Genomic DNA, 15,146 nt, shown 5'->3' with positions numbered 1-15,146 from the left:
AGTGAGACTCTGTCTCAAAAAAAAAAAAAAAAGGAGAGAGAGAGACTAACAGGGGTGGTGCCGCACTCATGAGAACTCACTCACTATCACAAGAACAGCACTAAGGGGGTGTTGCTAAACCATTCATGAGAAACCACTTCCATGATCCAATCACCTCCCATCAGGCCTCACCTGCAACATTGGGGATTACAATTTGACATGAGATTTGGTGGGGACACAGATTCAAACCATATCATTCTACCCCTGGTCCCCCAAATCACATATCCTTCTTCCTTCTTTCACATTGTAAAATACAATTTTCATTTTACATTTTACAATTTTACATTTCACATTGTAAAATACAATCATGGCTTCCCAACAGTCCCCAAATTCTTAACTTATTCCAGCATTAACTCAAAAGTCCAAAGTCTCATCTGAGATAAGGCTAGTCCCTTCTGCCTATGAGCCTATAAATTAAAAAACAAGTTAGTTACTTCCAAGATACAATGGGGGTATAGGAATTGGGTAAATTTTCCTGTTCAAAAAGGAAGAAATTGGCCAAAAGAAAGGGGCTATAGGCTCCATGCAAGTCCAAAAGCCAGCAGGGCAGTCATTAAGTCTTAAAGCTCCAAAATAATCTCCTTTGACTCTATGTCTCACATCCAGGGCTCACTAGTGCAAGAAGTGCAATCCCAAGGCCTTGGGCAGTTCCACCCCTGTGGCTTTGCAGGGTTCAGCCCCTGCAGCTGCTCTCAAGGGCTGGCATTGACTGCCTGTGGCTTTTCCAGGCTGAGAGTGCAAGTTGCCAGTAGATCTACCATTCTGGGGTCTGGAGGATGGTGGTGCTCTTCTCACAGCTCCACTAAGTAATGCCCCAGTGGGGACTCTGTGTAGGGGCTCCAACCCCACATTTCCCCTTTGCATTGCCCTAGTAGAGTTTCTTTATGAGGGCTCTGCCCCTGCAGCAGGCTTCTGCCTGGACATCCAAGTTTTTCCATACATCCTCTGAAATCTAGTTGGAGGCTCCCAAGCCCCAGCTCTTGCACTCTGTGCACTTACAGGCTTAACACCACATGGAAGCCACCAAGGCTTACAGCTTGCACCCTCTGAAGCAGTGGCCTGAGTGTAACCTGGGCCTCTATGAGCCATAGCTGGATCTAGAGCAACTAGGATGTGGAGAGCAGTGTCCCAAGGCTATGCAGAGCAGCAGAGCCCTGTGCCTGGCCCAGGAAACGACTCAGTCCCCCTAGGCTTCTGGGCCCATGATGGGAGGGTCTGCTGCAAAGTTCTCTGAAATGCTTTTGAGGCCTTCTCCCCGTTGTGTTGGATGTTAGCACTTGGCCCCTTTTTACTTAAGCAAATTTCTGTAGCCTGCTTGAATTACTCCCCAGAAAATGGGAAGGCTTCAGGGGAGGCCTCAGGAAACCTGCAATCATGGCAGAAGGCAAAAGGGGAGTGAGGCATCTCACGTGGTGGGAGCAGCAGCAAGAGAGAATGACAGGGGAGGTCCTACACACTTTTAAATGACCAGATCTCATGAGGACTCACTCACTATTATGAGAACAGGACCAAGGGGATTGTGCTTTTCTTTTCTACTACATGGCTGGGCTGCAAATTTTCCAAACTTTTATACTCTGCTTCCCCTTTAAATATAAGTTCAACTTTAGGTAATTTCTTTGCTCACACATGTAAACATAGGTTGTTAGGAGCAGCCAGGCTACATCTTGAATACTTTGCTGCTTAGAAATTTCTTCTGCCACTTACCCTAAATCATCACTCTCAAGTTAAAAGTTCCACAGATCCCTATGGCAGGGACACAATGCAGCCAACCTCTTTGCTAACACATAACAAAAGTGACCTTTATTCCAGTTCCCAGTGAGTTCCTCATTTCCATCTGAGACCTCCTCAGCCTGGACTTCGCTGTCCATATCATTACCAGCATTTTGTTCACAACCATTTAATCAGTCTCTAGGAAATTCCAAACTTTCCATCATCTTCCTATCTTCTTCTGAGTCCCCCAAATTCTTCCAACCTCTGCCTGTTACCCAATTCCAAAGTTGCTTCCACATTTTCAGGTATCTTTATAGCAATGCCCCATTTCTTGGCACCCATTTTCTGTATTAGTCCACATTGCTATAAAGAAATACTGGAGGCTGGGTAACTTATAAAGAAAAGAGGTTTAATTCACTCATGGTTCCATGGGCTGATTAAATCACGGTGCTTCACGGTTCCACAGAAAGCATGATGCTGGCATCTGCTCAGCTTCAGGGGAGGCCTCAGGAAACCTGCAATCATGGCAGAAGGCAAAAGGGGAGTGAGGCATCTCACGTGGTGGGAGCAGCAGCAAGAGAGAATGACAGGGGAGGTGCTACACACTTTTAAATGACCAGATCTCATGAGGACTCACTCACTATTATGAAAACAGGACCAAGGGGATGGTGCTAAACCATTCATGAGAAACTGCCTCCATGACCCAATCACCTCCCACCAGGCCCCACCTGGAACACTGGGGATTACAATTTGACATGAGATATGGTAGAGACACAGATCCAAACCATATCAGCCTCTGTTGAAACAGAGGCCACAAGAATAACTTGCCCAAAGACATATATATAGCCAGTAAGTGGCCAAATTGGAATTTAAGTTCAAATCTGTCTTACTCTGAAATTTAGACTTATTAGACTGGTTAGAAGTCTTAACCAGTTTACAACAAGAACAGATCAGCGCTTTTTCTCTAAAGAATGTCAACATGCCAAAAAAAAAAAAAAAAATCAAAATGCTTGGGTCTAAGTGGATGAAACACAGGGGTAGGCTGAATTTCCTGGTAAATAAGGAATCCAGAAATTTTCTTTTGGCTTGTGTTACATGACATTGGCCTTGCCCTTCCCTCTCACAGTCTGTACTTCATGATCAGAGAAGTGAACAGCTTGGTGAGATTCAGAACAAGGGGAACGATTCCGTTATGTCAGGACATCCTCATTTGTGACAAAACAGATGCTGGCTGGTCACATCCATTCCACCTCTCTGTTTTGGAAGCTCCCACACTCTACAAACTGTCTGGAATTCATTAAGACAGGAAAACAGGCTGACAGTAGTATTTCAAATTTTATTCAGCAGAAGTTTTGTGAAAAACAATTTGGTCATGTGGACATGCCCAAAACCACCATCACCCTGTTTCTCAACCAAATCTTTCAGTCAAGTGACTGCAGTATGCTTCAAGTTTCACACTTTTAGAGTGTAGATTAAAATACAACCCCTTTTTGAGATTTGGGCCAGGGCTCCTTATGGTAGTAAAGCTAGGTTAACTCTAAGTCACTCAGAGATCACATTATACAACCAAGAATCCTATCCATGGAAGGCCTGGTTAGCCCCATCTTTAGACTCTTCTGTTATTTAACCAATAAATTCATTTTCTGATTAAACACGGCAAATATGGGTATTCTGTCACCCAAGCTTATATATTATTTATATCCCATCTCTATGCAATGCTTTCTATCACAAGTTCATTGAGCAAATCACCCCCACTCCCAACACCATCACCACCACCTTAGTGCCATGATTTTTTCAAAGTGTGATTCAACCAATAGTTTCAGCATCACTTAGAAACATGTCAGAAATGCAAATTCTCAGACCCTACTCCAGACCTACCAAACAGAAACTGTGGGAGTGTGTCCCTGCAATCTGTTTCAACAAGCCCTACAGGGAATGCTGATGCACACTCGAGTTTAAGAACCACTGCCCTAATGATTTTACCACAAATCTCATGTCTCCATATTAAATACTCTTGTATTGCTATTTTAGAATGAAAAATTCCCCAGATCAGAATACATTTAGTTAAAAAAAAAAAAAAGGAGTGTCACTTGTATTGTCAGGCCAGAGATAATCATTGATAATAATTACTCACTGGTTTTTAAAAAAGGAAAAAAAAAAAAAAAAAGGAAAGCTCTATAGTTTCCTCTAGAAAGTTTGTTATCAGATCTATATTACTGTTGTGGTAGCACCCAAGAAAATCCTGGGATTCACTTTGAACAATGTGCACCCCCGTGAAACCAATCCCTGTGATAAGGACACGTAGCCAGGCCTGTATCAGATTCTCCACTCCTGGAGCCATGAAATTGACTTTTTTAGAAAGATATCAGGTATATGAACCCAAAAGTGAGAAAGAGGGGTAACACTAGGGAGAGACTCCCTAAGGACAGCAGATTGACATGTGGTATCATTGACTCCCAAAAACAAACCCCAATTAATTGTCCTTGCCATTCAGCTCCCTGCCGTTACATCACGCACTTTAGTGATTTTGATATTATGACCAAGCAAGCACCATCAAACTCTCTCATTCACTGCTGAATCAACAATTTAAAGCTTCCAAATATAATCAGTATTGTTAGAATTATCTTCCAAAATCCTATCATTTAGCATTTACTCATCTCGCATTTGCCTAGATAAAAAATATTATTAGTGTGTACCTACCCAAAGACCAGTGGAAAAATTACCACACTGAGATGATACAAGATGCAGTTCCAAAAAGTCTACACACTGGTTGTTTAATATACCATAAGCCAGTGGCCGACCTCTTACAAGTTATCCTCCAAGCATACTTCTTTGCAGCAAATGGACAAACCTTTATTTGGAATGTGACCAGGAATCATGCCAGTTGCTTATATTTTTAGGTATTGCTTCACATAAGCTATTGTAAACTCTTCCTTTAAAACTAAATAAATAGAATTTTCAAGAATGCATATTTGGGGTCACCCTCTTCCCTTGAAAGTAAATGACCTTAACTGGCCAACACTATTTTAATGTTTATTCTAGGCACTCTCTGCCAAAAGCATTATAAATTAGTTACAAAGAGTTCTTATTGGCTGAGGTGCCAGCATCCTAAATTTAGATGGTGCAACTATGCAGGCTCACCAATACAGCAGAGCAAAACTAACACTGAAATAATACCTTTCCACCTTTTGCTGAAAAAATTCAAATGCTAAAAACAAAACAAAACAATGACAAATATATACCTAGTCCTTTTGATGGAAGGGAATGTTACAATTTGACCAATGACATATCTGTGTGTTGGTTCATGAACTCAGTTTTAGGGCACCATCTCTACGAATTTAGGACACACTGCAGGCAAGAGGTACAGTGTGGCTACATCTCAGTGAGGTTCTCTAGTAGCCTTCACCAGGATTGAGCTAGGTCCTGAGTTAAACAAGGAAATCATCTTTAGGATTTCCATGAGCATTTCCTTTCACCAAATTTCAAATCTCCAGCTGTAAAAATAAAATGTATGTTTTTGAAAAACATGCTTCCTAGAATCAGTTAGTATTTAGGAATATTTTATAGTAAAGGTACCAAAGTAAATATAGCATTCCTGTCTGTCATTTCGTAATTTCATATATAACCACAGCCACCAGGCTAAGTGAAACCTCTCTGCCCCAAGTCTTCTTTCCACTGAGGCAAGTCAACCTTCCCAGAAGGAAACCTATTCTACAAATACAAGCTATGCTTTCTCCCAACAGTGGGGACAACCACTTTTCCAATGATGCCCTTAATCACATGGGAAAACTGATGAATGTGTGTGAATGATTCAGCAAGTTACCCCACTTTGGAGAAGAGGCAAGGGTGGGAAGGGTGAAGACCACAGATGCCTTCCTGAAATTGCTCAATGAGGCACAATTTCTTATATGACAGGATTCTACCAGTGCCCTCTATAGGGCATGCACTTAGACTTAAAATATTTGCTGTCACACAACCCAGTATTTTTCGTTTTGAAAGTTATCACTCTGGCCGGGCATGGTGGCTCATGCCTGTAATCCTAGCACTTTGGGAGGCCAAGGCAGGTGGATCACATGAGGTCAAGGGTTCGAGACCAGCCTAGCCAACTCATGGCGAAACCCCACCTCTACTAAAAATACAAAAAATTAGTCAAGCATGGTGGAACACATCTGTAATTCCAGCTACTTGGGAGGCTGAGGCAGGACTACTGCTTGAACCTGGGCACGGAGGTTGCAGTGAGCCAAGATCATGCCACTGCACTCCAGCCTGGGCAAAAGAGTAAGTCTCCATCTCAAAAGAAAAAGAAAGAAAGAACATTATCACTCTGTGGGTACTTGAATCAAAGAACAAGCTACTAAAATCCAAATGCTTTGAAGATTTTTTTAAAGATGTCAAATTAAATGCATGCCACTTCCTGTGGATGTCAAAGTTGGTGAACACTGGAGGTGGTATGTGGGAGGAGAGCTTCTTCTTTTTTGTTTCTGCACCAACACTGACATTTTCACAACAGAGTGGACAGGAAGCATGATCTCAGGACCAAAACACAGGACTAGGAGTCAGGAGTTCTACACTGGTTATTTGTTCGTGGTGGGCGTGTATGTTTTGTGAAATCATCTCAGGCTTTCCTTTTTAATCCTCAATTACTTAGGCCTTTCCTTAACACCAAAAAAGTAATTAAAAATCCAGCCCCAAAAACTATGGTCAGACATTAATTATGTCAGGACAACAACAGTCAGGAGAACAAGGGATGACATCAAGTAGGATGATCCTAGAGGAAAGAAAGGATAACAAAAATAACAAGACCCATCTCCTCTTTTAGTCCAGGGTTAGGTTTATAAAGACAAGCATGAATCTCTGACTCACTCAACATTAGGAAAACATTTAAGACTGAGTTATAAACACTTATAACAAAGATTAATGTCTGTGTTTCTTTTTCCACTATTCATATGTTAACTTCAGTCCTATGGGTAACCCTGAACACCTACTAAGCCTCAAGCCTAATATTAGCTGCTTTACATACATTACCTTTTATCTTCACAGAAGCCTTGCAAGATGGCAACTGTCCCATTTTACAGAAGAGAGAATTAGAGTTCAGAAAGGTTGGATAACTTGACCAAAGTCACAGAGCCAGTGAGTGGTAGTGTCTGGATTTGTGCCTTTATGTCAGATATTCAGTCTTGCCTCAAAATCACTTCTTCCAACAGGTCATTCCTGATCATACAACCTAATAAAAAGCCCCCTTCTTTCATAGGCCCATTCTACCAATAATGCTCCATTTAATTTCCATAGCAGTTAGTAAAACTCATCTTGCTCATGTATTTGGTCCATTGTTAATTGTGCACCACCTCCAAGATGTATGCACCATGCTGGCAGGAACCCATCTGCTTCTCCACTGGACTCCCTATGGCCAGCACAGAGACTGACACTCAGCACCCAGTCCTTGAGAAGTCCCCAGAAAGGTCAGCCATTAAAGATAGAAGCTTCATCACTCTGAATCCCAGGACAGGGGTCTCAGGTGAACACTCCAAAGGTCTACTTCTCTACTCTTCACAGCATGCATCCAAAGCCACAGGAGGGAAAGATGAAGCGAAGAAATAAGAAAGCCACATTGTAGAAATGGGCCAGAGAAATAAGCTTACCATTGAGAAGCCAAACCTGGTCCTCCTCCCAAGATCATTTGCAATAGAACGGGAGGTGCAGAAATTTCAACAGAGATCCCAGACCTCCCTGTGGGTCTTCTCGACCTCGTTTGTCTCTATAAAGATGCAGACTTATCCCTTGGTATAATTCCTATCCTCGGAGTACACAATGTTCACTAGACTCACAAAAACCTTCTTATAAACTGCAAATTTGCCTTTATAATATCAAAAGCTTGTGGTGGCTGCATTTAATATCTTTGACCTGTCTTCATGATTATTTTCTCCAAATAATGCATACTTGGAGTGCAGTCAAACATATTTTTATAATTTATTCCGATTAGACAAACCCTCAGCAAAGTACATTTTATACCTCACACACACAAACATACACACACAAAAAACAAATGAAACTCTCACTTATTGTCCTTGAAAGATGACAAAAAAAATAGCCAAGTATTTTTTTTTCCTATTATTTATCCTAATACTGCCAATCCTGAAACAAAGCAGTTGGAGAGGGAAATTTAGTAACTTTGATTTGTCCCAAGATACATTTTTTTACACTGAGGTCCTATTCCTGACAGTAAGCACATGTGATCTGTTCTAAAAAAAGGATATTTTCCACTTCTTGCACAACTGGAGCAGATATAAACATCAGCCTGTGCAAACTGCACTGCAGAACTCAAAGGGAATTAAACATACGTCAACTTAAGTAAAATCTGTAAATAGTAGTAATCGGGAAAAGGAAATCTCCAATAACTAACAAAACCAAGACTGAGAATCCCACTTTAATCAAGTGTTCCATCTAATCATACCACAAAACGAATCTGCATAGTACGATTTGAACATCTGCAGGTTGAGGCACCTCAATCTTGTCTATTTTGTTTTGGATGCATGATTCTATACATGTTTTAGTTATTCTTAAGAGAAGGGTAAAAACTGCTATCATAGTAAAATTCTACTAGAAAAGGAGGAATTAATTTCATTTACTAACAGTGCTAGGTGCTATGCTAAACACATTTATACATTTTTGCTTAGTTTTAAAAGTTCTACCAACCCTAAGGGGGTGGGTTCTATTGATCTCATTTTACAGCTTAAAGAAATTGAGACTCCAAGAAGTTAAGTTTCTTGAACACAGATGTAGTGGTTAAGTTGCAAAGTAGTGACCACAGACAGCACTTAAGCAGGGCTCCCTCTAAACCTGTCCACATGCATGCAGCCTCTCTGTCACCATGAGGTATCATCAGGTGCCTGGAGACCACAAGGAAGAGCTTAAAGAAAGGCTAGAAGTTTAAAAGGCAAACGGAAACCCTAAATGTCTACTTTAGGACCATGCCCTCCAAGATGTCTAACATTTTACTTAGTGTAGAGAAACACATTTGACTATTGTTTCACCTTTAAGGCCAAACTCAAACACCCCTATTTGTCCACAAAACTGCCTCCCCAGTTCCCCTTCCTCTATTAAATGCCCCCAACTGCTGATGCCCACCCTGCCACAGGGACCACACTCTGCCTTGTATAATTAGCTGGATCCATGAGTTCTCTTTCCCTCACCACACAGGGAGGGCACAGTATGATGTATCTTTGAATTTTGCACAATCAACCAGGCATAGTACAGACTAGAGGACAAGAGCATGTAGCTACAGAAGCATCAGTTTAAATCCAGGCCCCACCAACTTGGCATACCTGAGTTTCCCTCTCTGTAGAATGAGAATAATAAACTATTACATACACCCAAGGTTGAATTGACAGCATTAATATAGAGTTAATGTTCATAATAGTGCCTAGCACATAGGAAGCACTAGATAAGTCTTAACTGTTTTTAAAATTATAATTAATATCATTATTGTTTTTATTTATTATGATCACCTCATGCAGATTTCACAAAGATTAAATAGGTTTTACACATGTAAAAACACTTAGAATGGGGCTCACACATAGTACATACTCAATAAATGTGACCCATCATTATTAGTATTAATGTGCACATACTAGGACTCAATAAATATGTGTTGAACACGAATTTTTATGGATACACTAATGTCAAAATTGTTAGTTTTTTTAACTAGCATAAAAGAATTGTTATGATTAAATGAAAAATACAAAGTGTAAAATATTTATCTGAACACTTCATTAGAAGAAAAGCAAAAAGGAATTTACTAACATTCAAAGAACTGTGTTGCATAACAACACTTGCCTTAGAGAAGACAACCACAGTCAAGCAAATGCAAAACACCTTCCAAAATGCCAGGTTCACTGCTAGGTAATAAAGAAAATAGCAACAAGAACATCTGCTAACATTTACTGAGCATTTACTATGTGTCAGCACTGAGCACTCACTGTGTGTCAGGTGCCATGCTAATACTTTTCCCACAGTCAATGTAACACTTATATTCTTGAGACTACTGGAGGCAGGCCCCTATTTGCCAGATGAGGAAACTGAAATTAGACGTCACCCAGCCTGCCCAAGGTCACCCAGTTAGTTAGGGACAGACATCGATGGCAGAACAAGGCTCTTCATCTCTATGCTAGTGGTTCCCTGCCGATTAGACAGACCAAAAAAAAAAATCAAGAAAACTTTCAGAAATCAAAAAATGATTGACAGTTTTGTTTTGCCAAGAATGGATTATTATGTCATCAAAGAAAGGGCATTTTTTAATATGAAGACAGGAGAAAAACATCTCAGCATAACTCCAAGAAATGGCAGGGGCCTTACACCAAAATATATGTAGGTATGCGTGTGAGGCAACAGTCTTTGTCTTTCTCATTTCACCCAAACCTTTAAAAGTTCACACACCTTTGTGAATCAGCATTTGGGGATCACTGCTGTATCCTGTCCTGCCATGATAAAGCTAATACTCACTTTCATTCCCATTTCTAATTTGCAGAAAACGTAATAACAGCTGTCTAAATAGTACTAAAGATTTAAGAAGAAATTGGAATTAAACTAAGCCAACTGTGAAGTCTGTCCAGGAAAAGGACATTAACAACTACAAAGCCATGTGGACTGAGTAAACCAAACAAAAGGACTATGAGCCTGAAAGATGCTCCTACGTTTTAAAATGTTTTTGGGTACAAAAGACCTGTAGAGACTTCCTCTGCTCCTAGGAGCTCATTCAACAGTTTCACATTTGTTTCCCTGCCATGACTATGCCTATGTGAATTCTGGGCTCACTCTAGATATTCAGCGCTTTTCCTCTGCCACCCAACATGCAGAACTCATTCCCAGGAGAACACAAGGTTTCTAAAACCTTGTTGGAGGAAACAGTGTGCAAACAATTCATTGGAACCTTTTCCCACAGCATGTGTCTTCCTATACACAGCCTTAACCACCAATATGACCAAAATGAGATTCACATAATCTAAATCCAGCAACTTCAGATTCCTAAAGGCAAGGATGTCTGGGTTAGAAATGAAATATGTCCTTCCTCATGAAAGACTTGAATATCTGAGGTTAGCCCCAATGAACAATATATGAATTCCTCTTTGGAGAAAGCCTAGTAGGTATCTATTTTAAAGGAAACACAATACTCATTGCAAAAACAAAAAACCAAATACCATACCTTGAGTGGGTTATGGTATTAAGGAAGAAAGCAACACATACTCAAACAAATATTTATTGTGTCACGCATTGTTCTAAGCCAGTGGTTCTGAAATGAGGGTACTTTGCCTACCACGGGATGTCTGACAATGTTCAGAGATGTTTTTGGTTGCCATAATTGATAGAGGCAGGAGTACTGGCCTCTAATAGATAGAGGCCAGGGATGCTGCTGGACATCCTGCAATGCATAGGACCCTCCACAACAAGGAATTATCTGGCCCAAAATATCAATAGCACTGAGGTTGAGAAACTTTGTTCTAGGCTCTGGGGACACAATAGTGAGCAAGAAACAAACAGAAAACCCTGTTCCCTTGGAGTTTGCAGTCTAGCATGGAGAAACACGTAATAAACATAACATACTGGAAAATTATACAGTAGATTATAATATAAGCCCTATGGGGAAAAAATATATAGCTGGACAAAGAAGACAGAGAATTTGGAGGAATAGCAATTGCAAATACTGTGGTCAAAAAAGGGCCACACTATCAGTGTGATGGGAATGATGTTTAAAGAATGAACTGTAAAGAAAATAACAAGAACAACATCTGCTAATATTTCCTGAGCACTTACTACGTGCCAGGCACCATGCTAATACTTTCCCACAGTCAACGTCACACTTAATGTTCTTAAGACTCCTGGAGGCAGGCACATACTGGTTGGTGGGGGAGTGAGCACTGGGTCTGTCTGGGCAAAGGATGATCAAGGCAAGTGCAATATAAAAATGCCCAGTGGTGGAAGGGCCTGGGGTATTCCAAAAACAGTGAGGAGACCAGCCTGGCTGTAGCAGAGGGAGGTAGGAGGCAGGCAACAAGAGATAAGGTCAGAGCTGACATCTTAAGAACCTTGAATTTTACTGGGAGAAATTAGGAGCCATGGGCAGGTTCTGGGCAGAGAATGACAGGATCTGACTTGAGGTTTAACACAGAGTTGCTTGACCTCAGCACTACTAACAATTTGGGACCAGATAATCCTTTGTTGTGGGGGCTGTCCTGTGCACTGTAAGATGTTTAGCAGCATCTCTGGCCTCCACCTACTAGATATGGGTAATGATCCCTTCCACTGTAACAATCACAAATGTCTCCAGACATTGTCAAATGACCCCAGGGGGCAAAATCACCTCCAACTGAGAACCAGTTTTAACAGGAACATTGTGGCTACTATACTGAAAATTCACTAAATGTGGGTATTGCACTTTAAAAGACTACTGCAATAATCCAGGCAAGGGCTGATGGTGGCTTGGACCAAAGTGGTAGCAGAGGAGGTGGTAAGAAGCGGGCAGATTCTGGACATATTTTCAACTCTAACAACTCTGGACAATCCAGAGAAGACAGTTGATAGGCAGAACGGCTACAGCAGTCTTCACATATCAATTTCAACTTTTTCCGACAAAGACTTGTAAGAAGTGAGGTGCCCCAGCAAAAACATAAGACAAAAAGCAATGAGAGAGAAGGCCCTGAACAATGTGCAGCCCTTTTAAGTCACACAACAGATGTCGACGACAATACCTTAGACAACTGTGGAAAACAGTATAGAGAAATGTTGCCAACTCCATATATTTATTCACAGATTTTATTTAACTGGTTTATTTCAAAGAGCATGTGTGTGCTCCATATACAAGTTTTACAACAACTTTTTTAATTTAGCCTTCCTTTCCCTGCTGGTTCAGGCCCACACCTGTTTCTAGCATTAACGTGTGAAGCCATTTCTTCCCACATACCCACATTTTCCCTTACACGTGCCTGCTAGCTAGCTACTGAGGACGTTCACCCTTACAAGTCTTTTTTGCTGACTCTGAAAAAGAACAGGCCCAAATCGTCCAACATGAGTTTCACGGCACTCATTTGGGTTTTTCCAGATGGTATTTTCCTCGCTCTCTCAAACTGATTTAATGTTATGTATCAGCTACCATCAGAAATGTTCTAAACAGTCCGGTTAATTTATTTCTTTCAGGATTCCACACACACACTCATTCCCTCATTCTGGCCGTGTAAGCATTTGCTTATAGAAGCAAAAGCAGAGACTGCCCAGTAAAACACTGGTCCCTTCAGCCGAATGCAGATAAAGCCCTGATGAGCATAACCAACAATACCCTTCACACAATATTACTCAAAACCCCCAGCCCCCAACACACACAATCTATGCTCACACACAAAACAGCCATTATGAGGAAAAAACACCAACTAAAGGCTGGTTTTATAAGTCCAACTGCTTAGGCGGTTTCCTTCCAATCTGCCGTGAAGCATCTACAAAGAGGCTTCAGCAATGGCAGTCAGTAGGACCGCTGTTCCCAGATTTTCTTCCTCAACTGGGATAAAGAGTCCTGCCACAGCCCTGAAGGAAATAAACCTGGCTGCACTTTCCACTAGAAAAAGAACCAGCCCAGTGCTCGCCAGAGGCCAAGATTACACCACTTGGCTCCTCGTTCAGTTGCCCTTCTCCACTCACCCTCATTTCAAGACCCTCTCCCACTCTGCCAGCCAGGCCCATTCACCCAGGCCCCACCCACAGCGAAGGGCAAGGCAGGAAGTTACAGCCGAGTGCAGAAGCCCTGCTGGATGCTTCCAATGATAGCCTTATCCTAGCTTACAGCTTAGAGGGGTGGAAATAAACCCTTCTCAGCTATTCCAGCCTCCATTGACCATGTCCCTTTTAGGAAACATTGTAAACGAGAAGTACGAGGCGTCCAGAGTGGCTGCCGGACAGAGAGAACGGAAGACACCCAATCCATTTCGACAGACAAGTGGGAATGGAGGCAGCAAAAAGGGTGGCTCAAGGGAAGTGGGCACTAGAGGGGATGGGGCATCAGAGCAGTGGATGTCTTCACTCCTCGTCTAAAAAGTTTCTGAAGTCCCCAGCGAATTAAACACGTGTCTCTGCCAAGCGGGGTACACTCCCAGTAACCCCCAAGACCAAGGCTCATTTCCCCTCTGCAGGTAAGGCCTGGATTTGAATGGGACTCTATTTCCAGAGAGTTTAACTTGGACTAGGGGACACGCCCACCGCTGCCCTGGCCCCTCCCGCGCCCGCTAGCAGCGGTCTGGAGGTGAGAGGCGGAGCCCAGAGAAACCTCACCTGCAGGAGCCCAGGGGCTAGTTTCCCCACAGAGACCGGACTCCCAAGAGGTGACTCCAAGCGAACTAATTGCTTCCCTCCAATGTCGCATCTCAGTCCACCCAAAGCTCTCCCTCTCCGAGCCCTCAACCCGCTGGGATCTTCAGAAAGGGGGTTCACTAGAACTCTTTCTCCCCCATCCCACCGGGACAGCGTCCCGGCCCGGCGCTCCTCCTCCCCCACATCGCGCCAGGTCGCTCCCCAGCCCCCACTCAGTCTCAGCAGCTGGCATCCCCGGCCGAGGGTCCCCGCTCCTGGACGCTTCGTCCCCGGCGACCCGCCGCGCCCCCGCGAAGTGCGCTCCATCCGAGCTTCCTAAAGGCGCACTTGGGCCGGGCAGGCGCGGCCCCCAACTGCGGGGGGCAGTTCGCCCTCTGCCCCGGGGCAAGGGCACTGGGTCCTTGTCCCAGAGCTCCCGCGACCCGCTCTCCTCGCCCCAGAGTGGCAGACGCAGTGCCCCCCAGCCTCCCGCTGCGCCTCTGTCCAGCTGTCACCACTCACCTGCTCTTCAGCGGTTGACTTTTGAGTTCGTAATAGGTTTTGGGCTCTTCATGAAACTCCTCCCCGACTTCGAAATCCGGCACAATCCCCGATTCGGACTGCATGGCTCCCGCTTCCCGTCCTTCCACTGCTGGAAAGTGAGAACAGAGCCCGGGGGCGGAGGGAAGGTAGCTGGGCCTGGGTCCCCCGAGCCGTGCGCCCCGGCGCAGTGCCGAGCTCTGCCCGCTCGCCGGCTCGCGGCCGCCCGCCCCAGCGCGGGGAGTTTACACTCGCACCCGGGCGGGAGGGGCCGGCCGCCGAGCGCCGCCTGGGATCTGTAGTTCGGCCCGGGCGGGGCATTCCCAGCTCGCCTGGGGAGCCGCTCCCACGAAAACTACAGCTCCCAGAAGGCCAGGCGGGGGAGAGGCAACGTGGTGGACACCGCTAGTGCAACTCCTGTTTGGATTCATTGTCAATGTCAGCAGCTCCTCTCCCTCCTCTCTCCCCACTTGCTTCAAGGGTACAGACTTGGCTACTTAATATGAACAAGAACGGACACTGACTGCTCT

The 15,146-nt window shown here is 43.5% G+C and overlaps 1 protein-coding gene across 4 annotated transcripts in view; it reads right to left on the bottom strand.

Annotated features, from left to right (window-relative positions):
* Positions 1-14,869, bottom strand: part of MITF (melanocyte inducing transcription factor) — a 228,217-nt gene extending 213,348 nt beyond the window's left edge. For 2 of the 4 annotated variants that reach the window (XM_009445841.5, XM_024355557.3), the window contains exon 1: positions 14,599-14,836. In XM_009445841.5, the coding sequence (XP_009444116.3) occupies positions 14,599-14,702 (104 nt within the window). In that variant the 5' untranslated portion in view covers positions 14,703-14,836. Of the gene's footprint in view, positions 1-14,598 lie in introns of all 4 variants that reach the window. The other 2 variants (XM_001138876.8, XM_009445840.5) reach the window with 2 other exon arrangements.
* Between the last annotated feature and the right edge of the window lie 277 nt (positions 14,870-15,146).

This window comes from Pan troglodytes, chromosome 2, assembly GCF_028858775.2.
Source record: "Pan troglodytes isolate AG18354 chromosome 2, NHGRI_mPanTro3-v2.0_pri, whole genome shotgun sequence".
Taxonomy (NCBI): domain Eukaryota; kingdom Metazoa; phylum Chordata; class Mammalia; order Primates; family Hominidae; genus Pan; species Pan troglodytes.
This window is presented reverse-complemented; position numbering and strand designations above follow the sequence as displayed.